This window comes from Carassius gibelio, chromosome A5 (genome assembly GCF_023724105.1).
Source record: "Carassius gibelio isolate Cgi1373 ecotype wild population from Czech Republic chromosome A5, carGib1.2-hapl.c, whole genome shotgun sequence".
NCBI lineage: Eukaryota > Metazoa > Chordata > Actinopteri > Cypriniformes > Cyprinidae > Carassius > Carassius gibelio.
In genome coordinates, this window is record NC_068375.1 from 36,936,032 (window position 1) to 36,953,513 (window position 17,482).

Consider the following 17,482-nt stretch of genomic DNA (forward strand, 5'->3'; position numbering starts at 1 on the left):
AAAGAGATTTTGATTGAGTTCAGACCCATTGAGACGGCCGGTCATGCTTGACAAAGCCCGGCAGATAAAGACACAGCTGAAGCTCTCTTTTGTCTGTTCTCTATCTATTATCCGCTCTTATCTATTCTTCTGCTCATAGCAGTTTCACTTTCTTGCATCTGTTGTATTGATCTTTTTTCCTTTCGTTCGTGTAAACTCATTATCTCCAGACCCCCGCGGGTTTGATTGATGGCTCTGGGTTTTGATTGACAGGTGTGTCAGGCTTGACCGTGGCTTACTGAAGTGATTGGATTTTAGGGTTAAAGGTTGTACCTCTTTCCCAGTTACACAGCGAGGTGCTCATGCAAGTGTGTGTGTGTGGAAACACATGAGCACCTCGCTGTGTAACTGGGGACACCCTGTTGACTGCTATTGTTATTTAACTAAGCTAATTATAATTACTATAGACTGCCTTAAAATACATTTAATCCTGACTTCATGCAGTTTTAGATGTGAAGCAAGACTGAAAATTTGACTACTTGTTTGAACTAATTTACTAAACATCCAGAAAAGTAGTCAAATAGTGTTTGCATTAGCGCTCTGACAGTCAGATGTGACGAATGATCGTGTATCTCTAGTGCCAGATTCATGAGGCTTGCATTGTTATGAACAGAGCCAAAAAAAGTATTTCTGTCAGTCATTGGGATTGGTGCAGTTTTACAGTCAAACATGTTTATTGACTTATGATATGTGGCGTAAGCTCTTGTTTTAGCACCCTGTATAGATACCTACAGAGGCTTTTGGATTCCCATTGTTTTTTTGTTTTTTTTGACATAATTGATTTTTCTTTTTAGGTTTTGCTTTTAAATATATATCTAGACATTCTAAGAGATTACCTTTTGTCAAGGTTTAGATATTTTTGGTTAGATAAGTATCAGGTTTTACATAATGATTACAGTCAAACATTAAAATCTTGTTAAAAAGGGAACACATAGAAAGCATTCTTGTTACTCAGTATTTGAAAATGTTAAAATCTACCAAAATAAGGAATGGAAAGTGATAATTCCAAACACAAACCAATTTTTTTTTTTTTTTTTACCAGTTTCTTACCACAAATCTTACCAGTTTATTTTTGTGTATATATGTGTCATCTCATTCTGATGAAGCTAAGATTTTTTTTTTTTTTTTTGGTCAAAAATGACCGAAGAGGGCCAGAGTCTTAAACACATTTTGAAATCTTTTTTTTTTTTTTTTAAAGAATTGTATCGGTTACAAATTAACATATGTTTTTTTTTATACCTATAGCATCACATTTCTAAAACTTCACCTATAGAAATTACATTAGTTAAAATTACTTAACTGCATTAATTAATATGAACTAACAGTGATCAAAACTACAGAATAATCTTTGATCATTTTAATTTGAACATTTAATCATAAATTTTAACAATCAAATATTTTTTTACATTCCCTGAATTTAGTTCAGCTCAGTTTGCTTTGCTTTGACCAAAATAAGAGATTTTAAAAGTCCACCCTTAGGAATTACATTACTTAAAATAATAATAACTACTAATAATCTTTATGTATTATTGTTTTGATTTCAACATTAAATAATACTTTTTACATAGCAAAAGTTAACATTTATTTTATTTCATTTTAATTTAGCTAATGCATAAACTAATCTTAACAACTGAGACCTTATTATAAAGTGTTACTAAATACAGAAGTTTATAGTACAAATAATTGTGAAAAGGGTGTGAAATCAATAAATATTCCAGCAAAGACCAAATAAAATAAAAGCTGGTTCTGCAAGCATGATGTTGAGTGTATAAGTTGTGCGTGACTGTAAGATGAACGCTCTAGGGTTAACGGTTATAAATGAGCTGTTCTGTTTATATGTTAAGTCTCACAGCGCTGACTGTGTTTACGACTGTTTTCACAGGGCTTTCTTAACTATGCATGAGAGGGCCAAATCCGTCTGCGTTTATGTGTGTGTGCATATGTGTAATAAATGGTTCATGCAGACATGGGATGAGATATAGAGCAGTGCATCACACTCATGGTGTGTGTGGGAAAGCGTGAGTGTTTATGTTGCATCCCCTCTGAATGAGTCTTACTATATACACTCACATGTCCGTGGAAGTGTGTCTGTACTTTGTACAATTAAAGTTGACCATAAATGATGTGTGTTAGATGTGCTAGGATGCTTTCAGACACACACAGACTAGCCTCCATTCTTTATCCAGACTTGAGCGCTGTGTTCAGCTCTGTAATATAAGCAGTGCATTAGTGAGTTTAGACTAGTGATAGTGTTTGTAACAGAGAGTGAAAGACAAGAATAGTCTGCTGAGAGAGAGAGAGAGAGAGAGTCAGCTGAAGTTGACTTTAAGTTACTAAATATAACATAATGTACCATCAGCCAGGTGGTCATTATCATAAAAATAAAACCAGAAGGGTGAACAGGACTCCAACATGAAGTATAGTTTTGAGTTTACATTGGATATAAAATGTTTAATGTTTTATATTTTACTTTTCCAGTATTATATAATATAATATTACATTATATTATATTATGTTATTACTTTAAATAAAGATATATGATAATAGGTTTATAAAAAAATATATTAAATAGAGATATTATTAATTATTTATTTAGATAATATAACATGAATGTAATATATATGTCTTCTGTATGCACAGTAGTATGTGATTTAGATTTAATTATATATATATATATATATATATATATATATATGTGTGTGTGTGTGTGTGTGTGTGTGTGTGTGTGTGTGTGTGTGTGTGTGTGTATGTATATTTATTTTTTTCAATGTCCAATAAAACACTAACATCATAATGTACAAACTATATTATAAATATATTCTACAATTATGTTATATTATAAAAGAAGACATTAATTTTAAAGTTTTTATTGTATTTTTGCATGCTTTACCAGTATGCTTATGATTTATCATCGCCTGTCTGTTTAAATAGGTTTCCACTAAACATACATGAAACACACTTTGCAGATAATTTTATGAATATGAATTGAATTGTTTATATTGTATTTACTTTAATTTATTATTTTTATTTACTGGTTATTAGTTCATGTACATATATGTGTTATACTGTTTTTTTCATAGGTTTTTTTTTTTTTTTGCTGTATATAAACATGATTATCAGTGTTAAAAGAATATCTGAGCACTGAATGCCGAAAACGACTAATCAGAATGAAGTGTTCCAGAGAGCCATGAAATAAGCATCTTTATTTTATGTCCTGGTGTCAACATTATATACAGCATTCCTCCGCACCCCTCTCTGTTTTTAACAGCTCACAGATGTGGGGTTATTTTGACTGAAGGGTGCACGGCCTGCTTCTATAAGTACCTTTGTGACTGTCTGAATCTGTGTGTGTGTGTGTGTGTGTGTGTGTGTGTGTTTGTGTTCGGTCACATGCACAAGCTCTTGTGGGAGAGGAAAACCCACACATATCAACTTTACAGCCCTGTATCGTAACTCTGTGTTTCTTAATTTTCATCCAGACTGACTTAGTATGCACTAATTATTGCAGCAGTAACCCCAGGTTAAGTGTGTCACTCATGGGCACAAAAGCACAGTTGTGCTCCGCAGCAAGGTTAGTATGGTTTATAACCATATTTTTTACATTTTATATTCAAGTTGTCTTGCCAGTGTAGAAAAAAGGCAGTAAAATAAGTTGAAGTAAATAAACATGAATGAACATCTCATGCCTCATGCAATCGCTCAATCAGTATTTCATCCGTGGAAAGACGGTGATAAAATATCTTGTGAATCAAATGCCACGTAGCATTTAATTTACGTCTTTCTCAGGAAGTGATCAGTGTCCACGGCTCTTTAGTGCACTCCAGAAATGAAGTCTAGAGATAAGCATTCTGCAAAATATTAAACTATGTACTCACTATATTTAACTTCACCTGTTAGTGATGTCTTAATTATTTAATGTTGAAATAAATCTGTTATTAAATGAGTTATGAGAGGCACTGTGTAATGGAAAACATTTCAACAATAAATAGAATTTGTATAATTTGGATGTTCATTTAAATCTGCATTATGTGTCTCTGTAACTGTAATCTTAAAGGACTCACTATAGTTTAGAGCAGAATTATAACTGAATTGATTTAAAGAAAGAGCAATTGTGACTGTGGTGTAATAGTCATTTGTATTTTTGTAAACTTTTTTTTTTATTTAAAAACTATTACTTTTAGCAATCTATCCTTGATGCTTCCTGCTCACAAGTTCATCCGTTCAGATCGAGTGTTTGAGAAGCCCTTCTTCAAACAAACTTCTCCAAAAACCTCCAAAAAAAGTGACAGACTGTCCAAACTTCATTTCCATCTTTCTGCTTAATTTATAAAATGTCTCGGGGTGTTTTTTCTCCGCAAATATTTGAAGATGAAAGAGTGAGAGTGATGTGATATTTGCAGCCATATTTTCCCAGGTGCCATACATTTCATACTTCAAAGATGTGAGTCTTGATCCTGAGAGTCTGGGAATCTGGAGTAATTATTCAGTTCGGTCCCTCGCCGTTATTTTTGCTCTGTAAACAAGAAGGGATGAAATAAAGCACACTTTAGAGTTGTATAAATGTTGTGTGAGTTTCTCTCCAGGATGATAACTGACCCATTTCCTCTTTCTCTTCCTCGCCAGCTAATGTTCTGGACACCATGCTGCTGAGGAATTCTGGGAAGGTGGCAGAACGTCGGGAGACAGGAAGTGATGCGCCGGCTCTAACTCAGCGCTTCCTGTGGTGCTACTGTTACCATCACTGTCCGGAGGACTCTGCTAATAACACATGCAGGTATCAGGACACATCCCGCCTCACTAACCTACACTTGCACACACACTTTCCATGGCTTTCCATGTGTGTTGTGTGTTCAGGACGGACGGTTACTGCTTCACCATGGTGGAGGAAGAGGGTGGAGCGGCTGTGGTGACGTCAGGCTGTCTGGGTCTGGTCGGATCAGAGTTTCAGTGCCGAGTGAGTCACAAACTGCTCTGATTTCCAAAATAAACCACTTAAGCGTTAGTGCATCAGTCCTCAAGCACAGACGAAACAAAAACCCTACTGAATTAAACACCCTGTCCTATTGAAATCTATTCTTCAGCAAGGAATCCAGAGAAATATGAAGCAGGACAAATGTGATCAGCATTAACAGTGATAATAAATCTTTCTTGAGCATCAAAGCATCATATTTTCATGATTTCTGAAGGATCATGTGACACTGAAGACTGGAGTAATGATGCTGAAAATTCAGCTGCGCATCACAGGAATAAATTACATTTTAAAGTATATTCAAATAGAAATCATACATTTTCAATTGTAATACTATTTTAAATTTTTACTGTTTTTTCTGTATAATTTGATCAAATAAATCTAGTATTGATGAGCAGAGGAGAATTATTTACCTCAACCTCAAACTCAAAAAAGTATAGCTAATAACCATAAAAGTAGTTAATGTGAGTGAACTATTGCCTTACATTCCCTTGTATCATAACATAAAACAACTTAAAAATCAAAATCAATCATATTTACTTTAATAATACTTGCCCCTGTTCTTATTGTGAAAAAAATGTTTGTTAAAAAAATGTCTTCTTCTGCCAAAGCCATGTGGACAATGAAGAATGATATTAATGAATAAATCATAGCTTATTTTTCCCCATTTTGAGTCCCGGCCTTACACTACATGTTGTGATGCTGAACATTTACATAACAAATAGTGAACAAGCAATGAAAATCTCCTTTGAAATATCACACTACAGAAGTTAAACGAGTTGCTTGTAGTGTTTCAGTGTCATTGTGTCTGTGACTAACCACCTGTTAATATAGTGTGTGTGTGTGTGTGTGTGTGTGTTCAGGACACGGGGAACTCTAAACAGCGGCGAGCGCTCGAGTGCTGCACAGATCAGGACTACTGTAACAGAGACCTACATCCAACACTGCCTCCCCTACAAACACCCAGTGAGTGCACACACAACACACAACACACAACACACAACACACACAGGGCTGTCGCTATTCGATGAATCCAATTCCACTACTTAATTAAAAAAAATCCTTGATCGAATTTTGCCCATGTCGAGTAATCGGCAAAATACTGCAAGTGACTCATTTCACGGACGAGAATCCATGAAAATCATTTCCAATCATCGGTTTAAGATATGCACTTTAATCATTTGCATGCGTGTACTGTAGGTTACGTTCGTGTATCTCAGAGCGCCTCGATTCACAGTAAATGCTGCTCCACACAAACTGTTAACATGTGTGGAGCATCTTTGGGTTTATTATAACACTCATCTGGGAACGCAACGTGTGCTATTTCATCAGATTTGTAAGCTAAATCATTGATAAACCTATGCAAACGCATCAGTTTCTTTCTCAAAAGGCTAACTGTTCATCGCTGTTGTCAATGCTGTTATTACTAAAATGGCTTAGATACTGGATCACTGCATTATATTCCTCAGCAACAAGGAGGTAAAATCTCTGTTTAAGTAACTAAACTCACTGAGAGATGCACAGACACACAACTGTCATCTCTCTCTCTCTCTCTCTCTCAAACAAACAAACAAACAATAGATAATTAATTCAAATAAATGCTAAATTCATTCAAATAAATGTGATCTAACTGCACCATTTCATCTCTGTGTTTGATTTGAAGTGGGCAAAAGTTTGCTTGTTCTAAGGAGCCATAACTGACCAAAATAACCATACGAAGCAATGCTAGTTTTATTTTCAAATGACCATGGAATAAACAGGATAATCAACGGCTAACCGTGCATTAAAGGATTCACATTAAAGGCTTTGTTTTGGGAGGTTCTTTGCCTCGCATCATGCAGTTAAAATCCTTTAATGTACGGCAAACTGATGATTATCCATTACTTAATTGCATTATAGATGTATTTGAAGTAATTTATATATATTTTTCATTTAATCAGTTATCTGATTAATCAACATCAGTTTAATCAACATTCTTTCAACCACTCAAAACACCTTAGCAACTAAACTGAAACGCGTTGGCAACAACTCTGTTAAAAATGTTTTCTTAATGGAAAAAAGCTTAAATAAAAAAGTCTATAAAATATAAATATATAATCTAATCTAAAATTTTAACTAAATGAAAAAAAAAATACAGAAATGAACTGCACAAAAATTACAAACTGGAAAAAAAACCAAGACTGAAATTAAAATAAATGAAGCCTAAAAAAAAACAACAACATAATGATAATAATAATAATAATAATAATAATAATAATAATAATGAGTAATAAAAAATACTAAAACTAAAATTAAAATAAATTAATTAATCTAGAAATAAAATCTAACTCTAAATATTAAATATACTATAAATATGCTAATAAAATAATAGTATAATAGTATATTAGTATATAATAATCTAGTCTGGATAACTATAGACTAACTCAAAAATATACTGAAGTGAATAATAATAATAGTAATAATAATAGTAGTAGTAGTAATAATAATAATAATAATAATAATAATAATAATAATAATAATAAAACATTATTTGACTTATTAAGTATTTTCCATTGGGCAACATTCCTTAAAAAAAATGTGTGATTTGTTTCCAAAAGTATATGTAGGTCAGAAACTCTCACACAGCTGTAAGGTTTATTGTGACTGTCAGGATACAACTCCCCTCAATCAACACAGAAGAATAGAAGCTTCTCTGTCCGTCACACACACACACACACCTGTGCTGTAGCTCTGATTTCAGCATCACACACACACACACACACACACACACACACACACACACACACACAGCTCCTGAAGAAAGTGTTCATAGAGCAAAGTCAGTGTGATGATGTAAGAGTTGTGTGTTTACCTCTTTGACATATATACTAATGTGTGTGTGTGTGTGTGTGTGTGTGTGCAGGTTACGTGATGGGAGACATTCATCACATCGCTCTGCTCATCTCAGTGACCGTCTGTAGCTTCATCCTCACCTTCATCATCATCTTCTGTTACTTCAGGTGTGTAAGTGACCAAACAGACACAAACACAGACTTCAGTTTCTTAAATAAAGCTAATTAAAGGGGTACTTCACCCCAAAATTAAGATTTGTTACCATTTACTTTCCCTCAAGCTGTTCCACACTTGTATGAGCTTCTTTCACTTACACCGCACTTAAATTAAAACTTTACAGTAAAGGGGTTTGTTTGTATATCATTTTATTCTTAAAACCATGGTGAATTATTTTCCCCCTTGGCAGTTAATAATATTTTCTGATTTATGGAGTGATGAAAATATGTATACAAAATAAGTCTATATCTAATAAAGCAACAAAACCTGGCTTTATCCAATGTTCAGTTCTCTGTTCTGGAAGGGTTTATTTCATTAGATAATGTCTCATTAGGCAAACATAACATTTCAGAACAAATGTAGTTCATAAATGATTGCAGTTCTTGATGTAGGGAAGCATGGTGTGGTCAGGTACTTTTGAACCTTTTCATTTGGGAAGTACTTGCCTTAAAGTGACAATGAACTTTTGGTCAGCGTGAACTACAGTGTCTGGCTATATGAGACCAGATTAACTCTTATTCTAAACTTGAATGGATCACATTATTAAAAAGATATTTGTCTCCTCATGTATTTTTATCATTGTGACCACGATATAAATCCCCAGGCTGTGTTTGTGTGGACTTTTGGTCATGTTAGTCTGGCGGTGTTTCAGGTATAAGCGTCACGAGTTAGTCCCGCGCTACAGCCTCGGCCTGCATCCAGACGAGACGTTCATTCCTCCGGGAGAATCCCTGCGGGATCTCATAGAGCAGTCCCAGAGCTCCGGCTCGGGGTCAGGACTCCCCCTGCTGGTGAGAGTCACACACTGCACACAGATCACACCAAATCCACATCTTCAGAAAACATGCATGGAATCATGGAACTTACTGTGGAATGTTATGGAACTTTGGATGAACAGATCAAAAGTAGAATGTTACAATTAATCAAATCACAACATGAACTAGTATCTGTGATTATTAAACTGCAAAAAGACTAAGAATGGTTCATATGAAGTCAGTGTCTCAGCGAATGAGAAGTGCAATTAATACACACAGAAAAATCTTCATTACAACCAGCCAAATTAAAAGTTCGGTCTCATTTGAGGAAACTCTGAAAGAAAAGCATTGCAATTGTACAGTATATTGTACTGTATTTCTAAGATGTATTAGTAGCATTAATAATAATAATGATGAAATTTAAAATTTGTAATGTTTTTAAAGAAATCTCACAAAATATCAAAATGTTTAATCTCTGTTTTCATTTAAAAAGTCAAAAATTTTTGTGCAAAAAATAATAAGAATGTGCAAAAGTTGCAGATTTTTGAGTGTTAGTTGACACGCAGTTGCAAATTCACTTATTGTTAGTAGAATGTCTAAGGTGCACTACGGAAATGCTTTTAAAAGTCATGTACACTCATTTGATTAACACAGAATTCAGAAAATGAAAAGACAACACGGAATCCAATTTTTTTGTTATTATTTAAAATGAATTAAAATAAATAAAATTACATAAAAAATATAAGACATAATATATATATATAAAGATTAAGATAACATTTTCTTAACCATTAAAACAAAATCCAGAAAATTACAACGTAAAATGTTAAAATGTATCTAATTTTAATAAGTTATTAAATTGTTGAACTATCCATAAAACAACAACAAAAACAAAAAAAATGAATACATTAAAAACAAATTTACAATGGAAAACACTGAATTCGGGAAAGAAAAAAAATATGAAAAATAAAACAGATTTCATATTGCACCATTCATCCTGTTTTATTAATAAATGTCACTGCTCTTACAGTGTGTGATCAATCACTTCATGTATAGTGTGTGTGTGTGTGTGTGTGTGTGTAGGTGCAGCGCACTATAGCCAAGCAGATCCAGATGGTGACACAGATCGGGAAGGGCCGTTATGGAGAGGTGTGGATGGGGAGATGGAGGGGAGAGAAAGTAGCTGTGAAAGTCTTTTTCACCACAGAGGAGGCCAGCTGGTTCAGAGAGACAGAGATATATCAGACTGTCCTCATGAGACACGAGAATATACTGGGTGAGACTTTCTCTCTCAAACTTCCTTACGCTACTATTACAATATTAATGTAGCAGATATACAGAATATTAATAGGAAAGGTAGTGCTTGCAAAGCTAAAGCAACACATAACATTGAAAGTTATTCCACTACCCTCTTGAAAAAGTAGGAAGGTGCACTAATAAAAATATTTAATATCACTGAAGCTATTATGAGGGCAGTATGTGTATAATTAGGGTGAAAAAAAGAACTAATTTTTATATTTTTATTGAAGTTTGATGCCAAATGAGTCGATGCTTCATAATAATAGATGTTTAAATATCTCCACTGCACTATATATATTCTAATGTAATGTAACAAAAGTCTTTCAATAAAATATAGCGTATTGTCATTTTTACTATGTACTTTACTATACTTAACTAAGTATATAACAGGGATTTTCTCAGACCTTTTTTTTTAGTTGAACCTCTTTGACATAAAATATTTACTCGGAGTAGATTTTTCCAGTAATTTAACAGGAATTTGCATATTCACAGTTCTCTGATGTCCGTTAATGTTCATATGACACACAGGTAAACAGATAAATTGTTTAATTTTTATTTTATTTTATAGTATTTATTATACTATACATGGGAGTTGCCCATGGTGAGAGGCGGAGGGCTGGAGTGGGGTTGCTAATAGCCCCCCAGCTCAGCCGCCATGTGTTGGAGTTTACCCCGGTGAACGAGAGGGTCGCTTCCCTGCGGCTTCGAGTCGGGGATAGGTCTCTCACTGTCGTTTGTGCCTACGGGCCGAACGGCAGTGCGGACTACCCGGCCTTCTTGGAGTCTCTGGGAGGGGTGCTGGAAAGTGCTCCGACTGGAGACTCCGTCGTTCTACTGGGGGACTTCAACGCTCACGTGGGCAGTGACAGTGACACCTGGAGGGGCGTGATTGGGAGGAACGGCCCCCCTGACCTGAACCCGAGCGGTGTTCTGTTATTGGATTTCTGTGCTAACCACGGTTTGTCCATAACAAACACCATGTTCAAGCATAAGGGTGTCCATCAGTGCACGTGGCACCAGGACACCCTAGGCCGGAGGTCGATGATCGACTTTGTGGTCGTGTCATCAGACCTTCGGCCATATGTCTTGGACACTCGGGTGAAGAGAGGGGCGGAGCTGTCAACTGATCACCACCTGGTGGTGAGTTGGATCCGATGGCGGAGGAGGAAGCTGGACAGACTCGGCAGACCCAAACGTACTGTGAGGGTCTGTTGGGAACGTTTGGCCGAGCCCCCTGTCAGAGAGATCTTCAACTCCCACCTCCGGCAGAGCTTCGACCGGATCCCGAGGGAGTCTGGAGATATTGAGTCCGAGTGGACCATGTTCTCCACCTCCATTGTCGCTGCGGCTGCTCAAAGCTGTGGCCGTAAGGTCTCCGGTGCCTGTCGAGGCGGCAATCCCCGAACCCGGTGGTGGACACCGGAAGTAAGGGATGCTGTCAAGCTGAAGAAGGAGTCCTATCGGGCCTGGATGGCTTGTGGGACTCCGGAGGCAGCTGACAGGTACCGGCAGGCCAAGCGGACTGCAGCCCGGGTAGTCGTGGAGGCAAAAACTCGGGCCTGGGAGGAGTTCGGTGAGGCCATGGAGAAAGACTATCGGTTGGCCTCGAAGAGATTCTGGCAAACTGTTCGACGCCTCAGGAGGGGGAAGCAGTGCCCTACCAACACTGTTTACAGTAGAGATGGGCACCTGTTGACCTCAACTGGGGATATCGTCGGACGGTGGAAGGAATACTTCGAGGATCTCCTCAATCCCACCGACTTGTGTTCCGTTGAGGAAGCAGTGGCTGGGGACTCGGAGGAGCACTCGTCCATCACCCGGGCTGAAGTCATCGAGGTAGTTAAAAAGCTCCTCGGTGGCAAGGCACCGGGGGTGGACGAGATCCGCCCCGAGTACCTCAAGTCTCTGGATGTTGTGGGGCTGTCTTGGCTGACACGCCTCTGCAACATCGCATGGCGGTTGGGGACAGTACCTCTGGACTGGCAGACCGGGGTGGTGGTCCCTCTTTTCAAGAAGGGGGACCGGAGAGTGTGTTCCAACTATAGGGGGATCACACTTCTCAGCCTCCCTGGGAAAGTCTATGCCAAGGTACTGGAGAGGAGAATTCGGCCGATAGTGGAACCTCGGATTCAGGAGGAACAGTGTGGTTTTCGTCCCGGTCGTGGAACACTGGACCAGCTCTATACCCTTTCCAGGGTGCTGGAGGGTTCATGGGAGTTTGCCCAACCAGTCCACATGTGTTTTGTGGACTTGGAGAAGGCATTCGACCGTGTTCCTCGCAACATCCTGTGGAGGGTGCTCCTGGAGTATGGGGTCGGCGGCTCCCTACTTAGGGCTGTTCGGTCGCTGTACGACCGGAGCAAGAGCTTGGTTCGCATTGCCGGCAGTAAGTCAGACCTGTTCCCGGTGCATGTTGGACTCCGGCAGGGCTGCCCTTTGTCACCGGTTCTGTTCATAATTTTTATGGACAGAATTTCTAGGCGCAGCCAAGGGCCGGAGAGTGTCCGGTTTGGGGACCATATGATTTCGTCGCTGCTTTTTGCGGATGATGTTGTCGTGTTGGCCTCCTCAGACCAGGACCTTCAGCGTGCACTGGGACGGTTTGCAGCCGAGTGTGAATCGGCTGGGATGAGAATCAGCACCTCCAAGTCCGAGGCCATGGTTCTCAGTCGGAAAAGGGTGGATTGCCCACTTCAGGTTGGTGGAGAGTTCCTGCCTCAAGTGGAGGAGTTCAGGTATCTTGGAGTCTTGTTCACGAGTGAGGGAAGGATGGAACGTGAGATTGACAGACGGATCGGTGCAGCTTCTGCAGTAATGCGGTCGCTGTACCGGTCTGTCGTGGTGAAGAAGGAGCTGAGCTGTAAGGCAAAGCTCTCGATTTACCGGTCAATCTACGTTCCTACTCTCACCTATGGTCATGAGCTGTGGGTCATGACCGAAAGGACAAGATCCCGGATACAGGCGGCCGAAATGAGCTTTCTCCGTAGGGTGGCTGGGCGCTCCCTTAGAGATAGGGTGAGAAGCTCGGTCACTCGGGAGGAGCTCAGAGTAGAGCCGTTGCTCCTCCACATCGAGAGGAGCCAGCTGAGGTGGCTCGGGCATCTATTTCGGATGCCTCCTGGACGCCTTCCCAGGGAGGTGTTCCAGGCACGTCTCACCGGGAGGAGGCCCCGGGGAAGACCTAGGACACGCTGGAGGGACTATGTCTCCCGGCTGGCCTGGGAACGTCTCGGGGTCCCCCCGGAAGAGCTGGAAGAAGTGGCTAGGGAGAGGGAAGTCTGGGCGTCTTTGCTTAGACTGTTGCCCCCGCGACCCGGCCCCGGATAAGCGGCAGATGATGGATGGATGGATGGAGTATTTATTATATATATATATATATATATATATATATATATATATATATATATATTTATTATTATTTATTTTTATGATTTAATTTAATTATTAGCTTTTCATCATTTCAAGAAATCCCTTCTCTTTAATTTAGTTTTAGTTAAAAAGTTTAGTTAAAAAAATTAATTTAAAAGTTCACGGTACTCATACATTTTGTTTTTTAAATTTTGTTCTACGTGTGTGGGTGTGTATATATAATTATTTAAAATGTATGTATATATATATATATATATATATATATATATATGCTCACAGAATAAATGACATAATTTTCAAAAAAATGTATCTTCGTATTAATTATTAGTTTAATGTGCTCATATTAATTAAGTCTATATGATTTGTTACTAAGTAAAAAAAAAAAAAAAAAAAAACTTATTATAAATTGTGCAAAACCTAAACTAAATCCTCAGCATGTCCATGTTATTTGTCAACTACTCAATTACTACTAAATATTTTAGACATGGGGACTTCTGGGAAAGTGTTTTTAAGTGATCACTCAAATTAAAGTGAATTTACTTCATTAAAATGAACCATCCAAAATAAATCATTTCACTTTCATTAATCGCTGCTGGAGGACATTCACTCGGATGTAAACACAAAGTGATGCAACAGGCAGAAGTACTGCGTCTTCTCATGCTCTTCCACTGATTTAGGAAAAATAGCAATGCTGTTTTCACAACAGTGGAGCTGCTGTCACACAACTGAGAAATGGAGTTTCATTAGCAGCCTATCTACTGTTATTGAATTTCTCCCACTGATGAACATGCAGTCAGTAATTACAGGAAAATGAACCGTCTTTATTATTAGTCATTTCAAATTAATTAGCTGATATCAGATTAATTATTACAGCCTTGCTCCGAGTATATTAAGCCTCATGCACTAATTGAACTCTCTCTTGTGTTCTCCAGGGTTCATAGCGGCTGATATTAAAGGCACGGGCTCCTGGACTCAGCTCTACCTCATCACTGACTACCACGAGAACGGCTCTCTGTACGACTATCTCAAATGCACCACGCTGGACAGCCGGGCCATGCTGAGACTGGCGTACTCATCCGTCTCCGGCCTCTGCCACCTTCACACCGAGATCTTCGGCACGCAGGGCAAACCGGCCATCGCCCACAGAGACCTGAAGAGCAAGAACATCCTGGTGAAGAGGAACGGAGCCTGCTGCATCGCTGACCTCGGCCTGGCCGTCAAGTTCATCAGGTCAGAGTTCAGCTGCTGCGGTTTTACGTGTCTTTGAGTTTAACCTGAGAATGATTGGAGGCAGCAGTATTACCAACCAGTTAAACACAAAAAAAAACCTTTCAAATGTTCCTGCTTGGCATTTTCTTTCTTTTTCTTTCTTTCTTTTTGTTTCTTTCTTTCTTTCTTTCTTTCTTTCTTTCTTTCTCTTTCTTTCTTTCTTTTAGTAGCTAGTGTAAGCAAAAATTAATGCTAATATTTAGTACACAATCTTAGCTGATTGTCACTATTTTCAATTTGTCTGTATATATATATATAATTTAATATAAATGTATTAATTTCATTTTGTATATATCTAAAAATTTTTATATTGTGTTAGTTTTATTTTATTTGTTACTATTTAGTGTAAATTTTGTGAATTTTGTCTCTGTAATTAAGGTCCTCAGAGATTTTTGTTATTAATTATTAGTTACATACTTCTGATTATTAAATACTGTTCAATTCAATTAAATACTGTTCTATAATTAAAACATTACCCATTGTTATTTTTAACTAAAATTATTTTTTTATTTTGTTACATTGAGTATGTTATCTATATTAATATTTTCTGTATATTTAATTTTATTGCAGCTTAAACTAAAAAAAAAAAAAAGTTGCCGTTAACTAAAATAAAAGTATACTAAAATTACTAAATCTGAAATAAAAATGAATTAAAGATTTATAGAATTTTTAATAAAAAAATATATAAAAATTATTGGTGACAAAATAACAAAAACAAAACTGCAAAAATGTTACATGAAAACTGAAAATAAAAAAAATAAAAGCAAATTCAAAATAATAGTACAATTGTATATAATGTTTTGTAAATTTCCTACCGTAAATATATCAAAACCTAAGTATTGATAAGTAATATGCATTGCTAAGAATTCATTTGGACAACTTTAAAGGCGATTTTCTCATTATTAAATTTTTTTTGCACCCTCAGATTCCGGATTTTCTTAACAAACCATACATCAATAGAAAGTTTATTTATTCATCTTTCAGATGATGCATAAATCTGAATTTGGAGAACTGACCCTTCAGACTGGTTTTGTGGTCCAGGGTCATATATGCTGAAGAACTGAGTCTTACTAATGAATCACGGCTGTGTCTCATCAAACAGCGACACTAATGAAGTGGACATCCCGCTGAACACCCGCGTGGGGACCAAACGCTTCATGGCTCCTGAAGTTCTGGACGAGACTCTGAACAGGAACCATTTCCAGTCGTACATCATGGCCGACATGTACAGCTTCGGCCTCATACTGTGGGAGATCGGCCGCCGGTGTGTGTCTGGAGGTACACAATATCAGCCTTGTCTTTATGGATGTGGATAATCACACTGATAATTTAATCTTGGGAAATTGTTTAAAACGTTTATATTTGCAGTCTAATATTTATAGCCACTGATATTCAGATTTCCTTTAACCTGTTAACATGTGGTGGAGCACTGATGATTTATGTTTTTCTATATTTACTATGTTTTTAATATTTCTATTTGAAGACTAAATATGTATTTAATATTTATTATACCACATGTACATTTTTATATATTTGTTACATTAACATTAATATTTATTTAATATTAACTAAACTATGTATCATTATGAAGTTAGTTATAAATTAAAAATATATTAAAATATATTTGAATAGTTATATTTAAAGAAAAGTAGTCTTAATAATGATAATTTTTTATATTTATTATATTAAATGTATTTTTTATGTCAAATTTATTATATGATACCTTAAATTGTTTATTTCTTCATTTTAAAGTTAATTTATAATTTATAAATATATTTTATAATAAATTAAAAATATATAATAGTGATAATTTCTAAATTTTTTGTCTGGTGTTTTTGTCGTTGGCATTTGCTCTCCATTCATCTGTTTGTATCAATGTTATTTCAGTACTATTGTAATTTTTTTTATATAGTTTGATTTAGTTTTTATTTTTCTACTTAAATTTTTCGTTTTAATTTTAGTTAATGTTTTTTAATTATGTCTATATTGCTTATATTAGATTTTATTTCAGTTATTCCATTATTATCTTAGTAGTACATCAGAATAAACAAATAAGAAAGGGTTTTGGATTTAGTTTAATGAACAGTAATAACCCTGGAGTAATGAATGTGTTGTATAATGGGTGATGTCTCATTGGTGTGTGTGTGTGTGTGCACTGATTGATATGCGGATATGTGTCTGCAGGTATCGTAGAGGACTATCAGCTGCCGTATCATGATCACGTTCCTAATGACCCGTCATATGAAGACATGCGAGAGGTGGTGTGTATTAAGAGAATACGGCCGTCGTTCCCCAACCGCTGGAGCAGTGACGAGGTAAACACACATCTGCTCTCCGTTTACACACAGACACTACACTTCAACCTTTTTGCTTTAGTCGTAATTATAGATTAAAAAAAGTCATTTCTTCATCACATCATATTTATCTTTTTAATAACCTTTTACACATTTTACAACAAAATATTTAGCTGATAAAACTAGGGTTATTATAGATAACTAGAACCAAAACCATAAAAACATTTGACTTGAAATATAAATGCTAACTCAAAAAACTAACAAACTTTTTGTTTCAGTTTAGTATCACATTATCGTTTTTATTAATAATTTGAATTTGTTTAAAAAATATATATATTTTCTTTTTTAATTTTAAAGTTTTTCTTTTCTTTTTCTTTTTTTTTACTTAAATATGTTTTTTATTCATTGTCTTTCAGTCAATGATTCATATATTTTAAGTT

At 36.5% G+C, this 17,482-nt stretch overlaps 1 protein-coding gene across 1 annotated transcript in view; it reads left to right on the forward strand.

The window, feature by feature from the left end:
• LOC128014838 (bone morphogenetic protein receptor type-1B) overlaps positions 1 to 17,482 on the forward strand; it is a 38,974-nt gene that overhangs the window by 19,436 nt on the left and 2,056 nt on the right. The window contains exons 3-11 of the mRNA XM_052598508.1: positions 4,663 to 4,813; positions 4,894 to 4,993; positions 5,872 to 5,974; positions 7,911 to 8,007; positions 8,709 to 8,847; positions 9,895 to 10,087; positions 14,412 to 14,709; positions 15,851 to 16,026; positions 16,933 to 17,063. Of these exons, the coding sequence (XP_052454468.1) occupies positions 4,663 to 4,813; positions 4,894 to 4,993; positions 5,872 to 5,974; positions 7,911 to 8,007; positions 8,709 to 8,847; positions 9,895 to 10,087; positions 14,412 to 14,709; positions 15,851 to 16,026; positions 16,933 to 17,063 (1,388 nt within the window). The remainder of the gene's footprint in view (positions 1 to 4,662; positions 4,814 to 4,893; positions 4,994 to 5,871; positions 5,975 to 7,910; positions 8,008 to 8,708; positions 8,848 to 9,894; positions 10,088 to 14,411; positions 14,710 to 15,850; positions 16,027 to 16,932; positions 17,064 to 17,482) is intronic.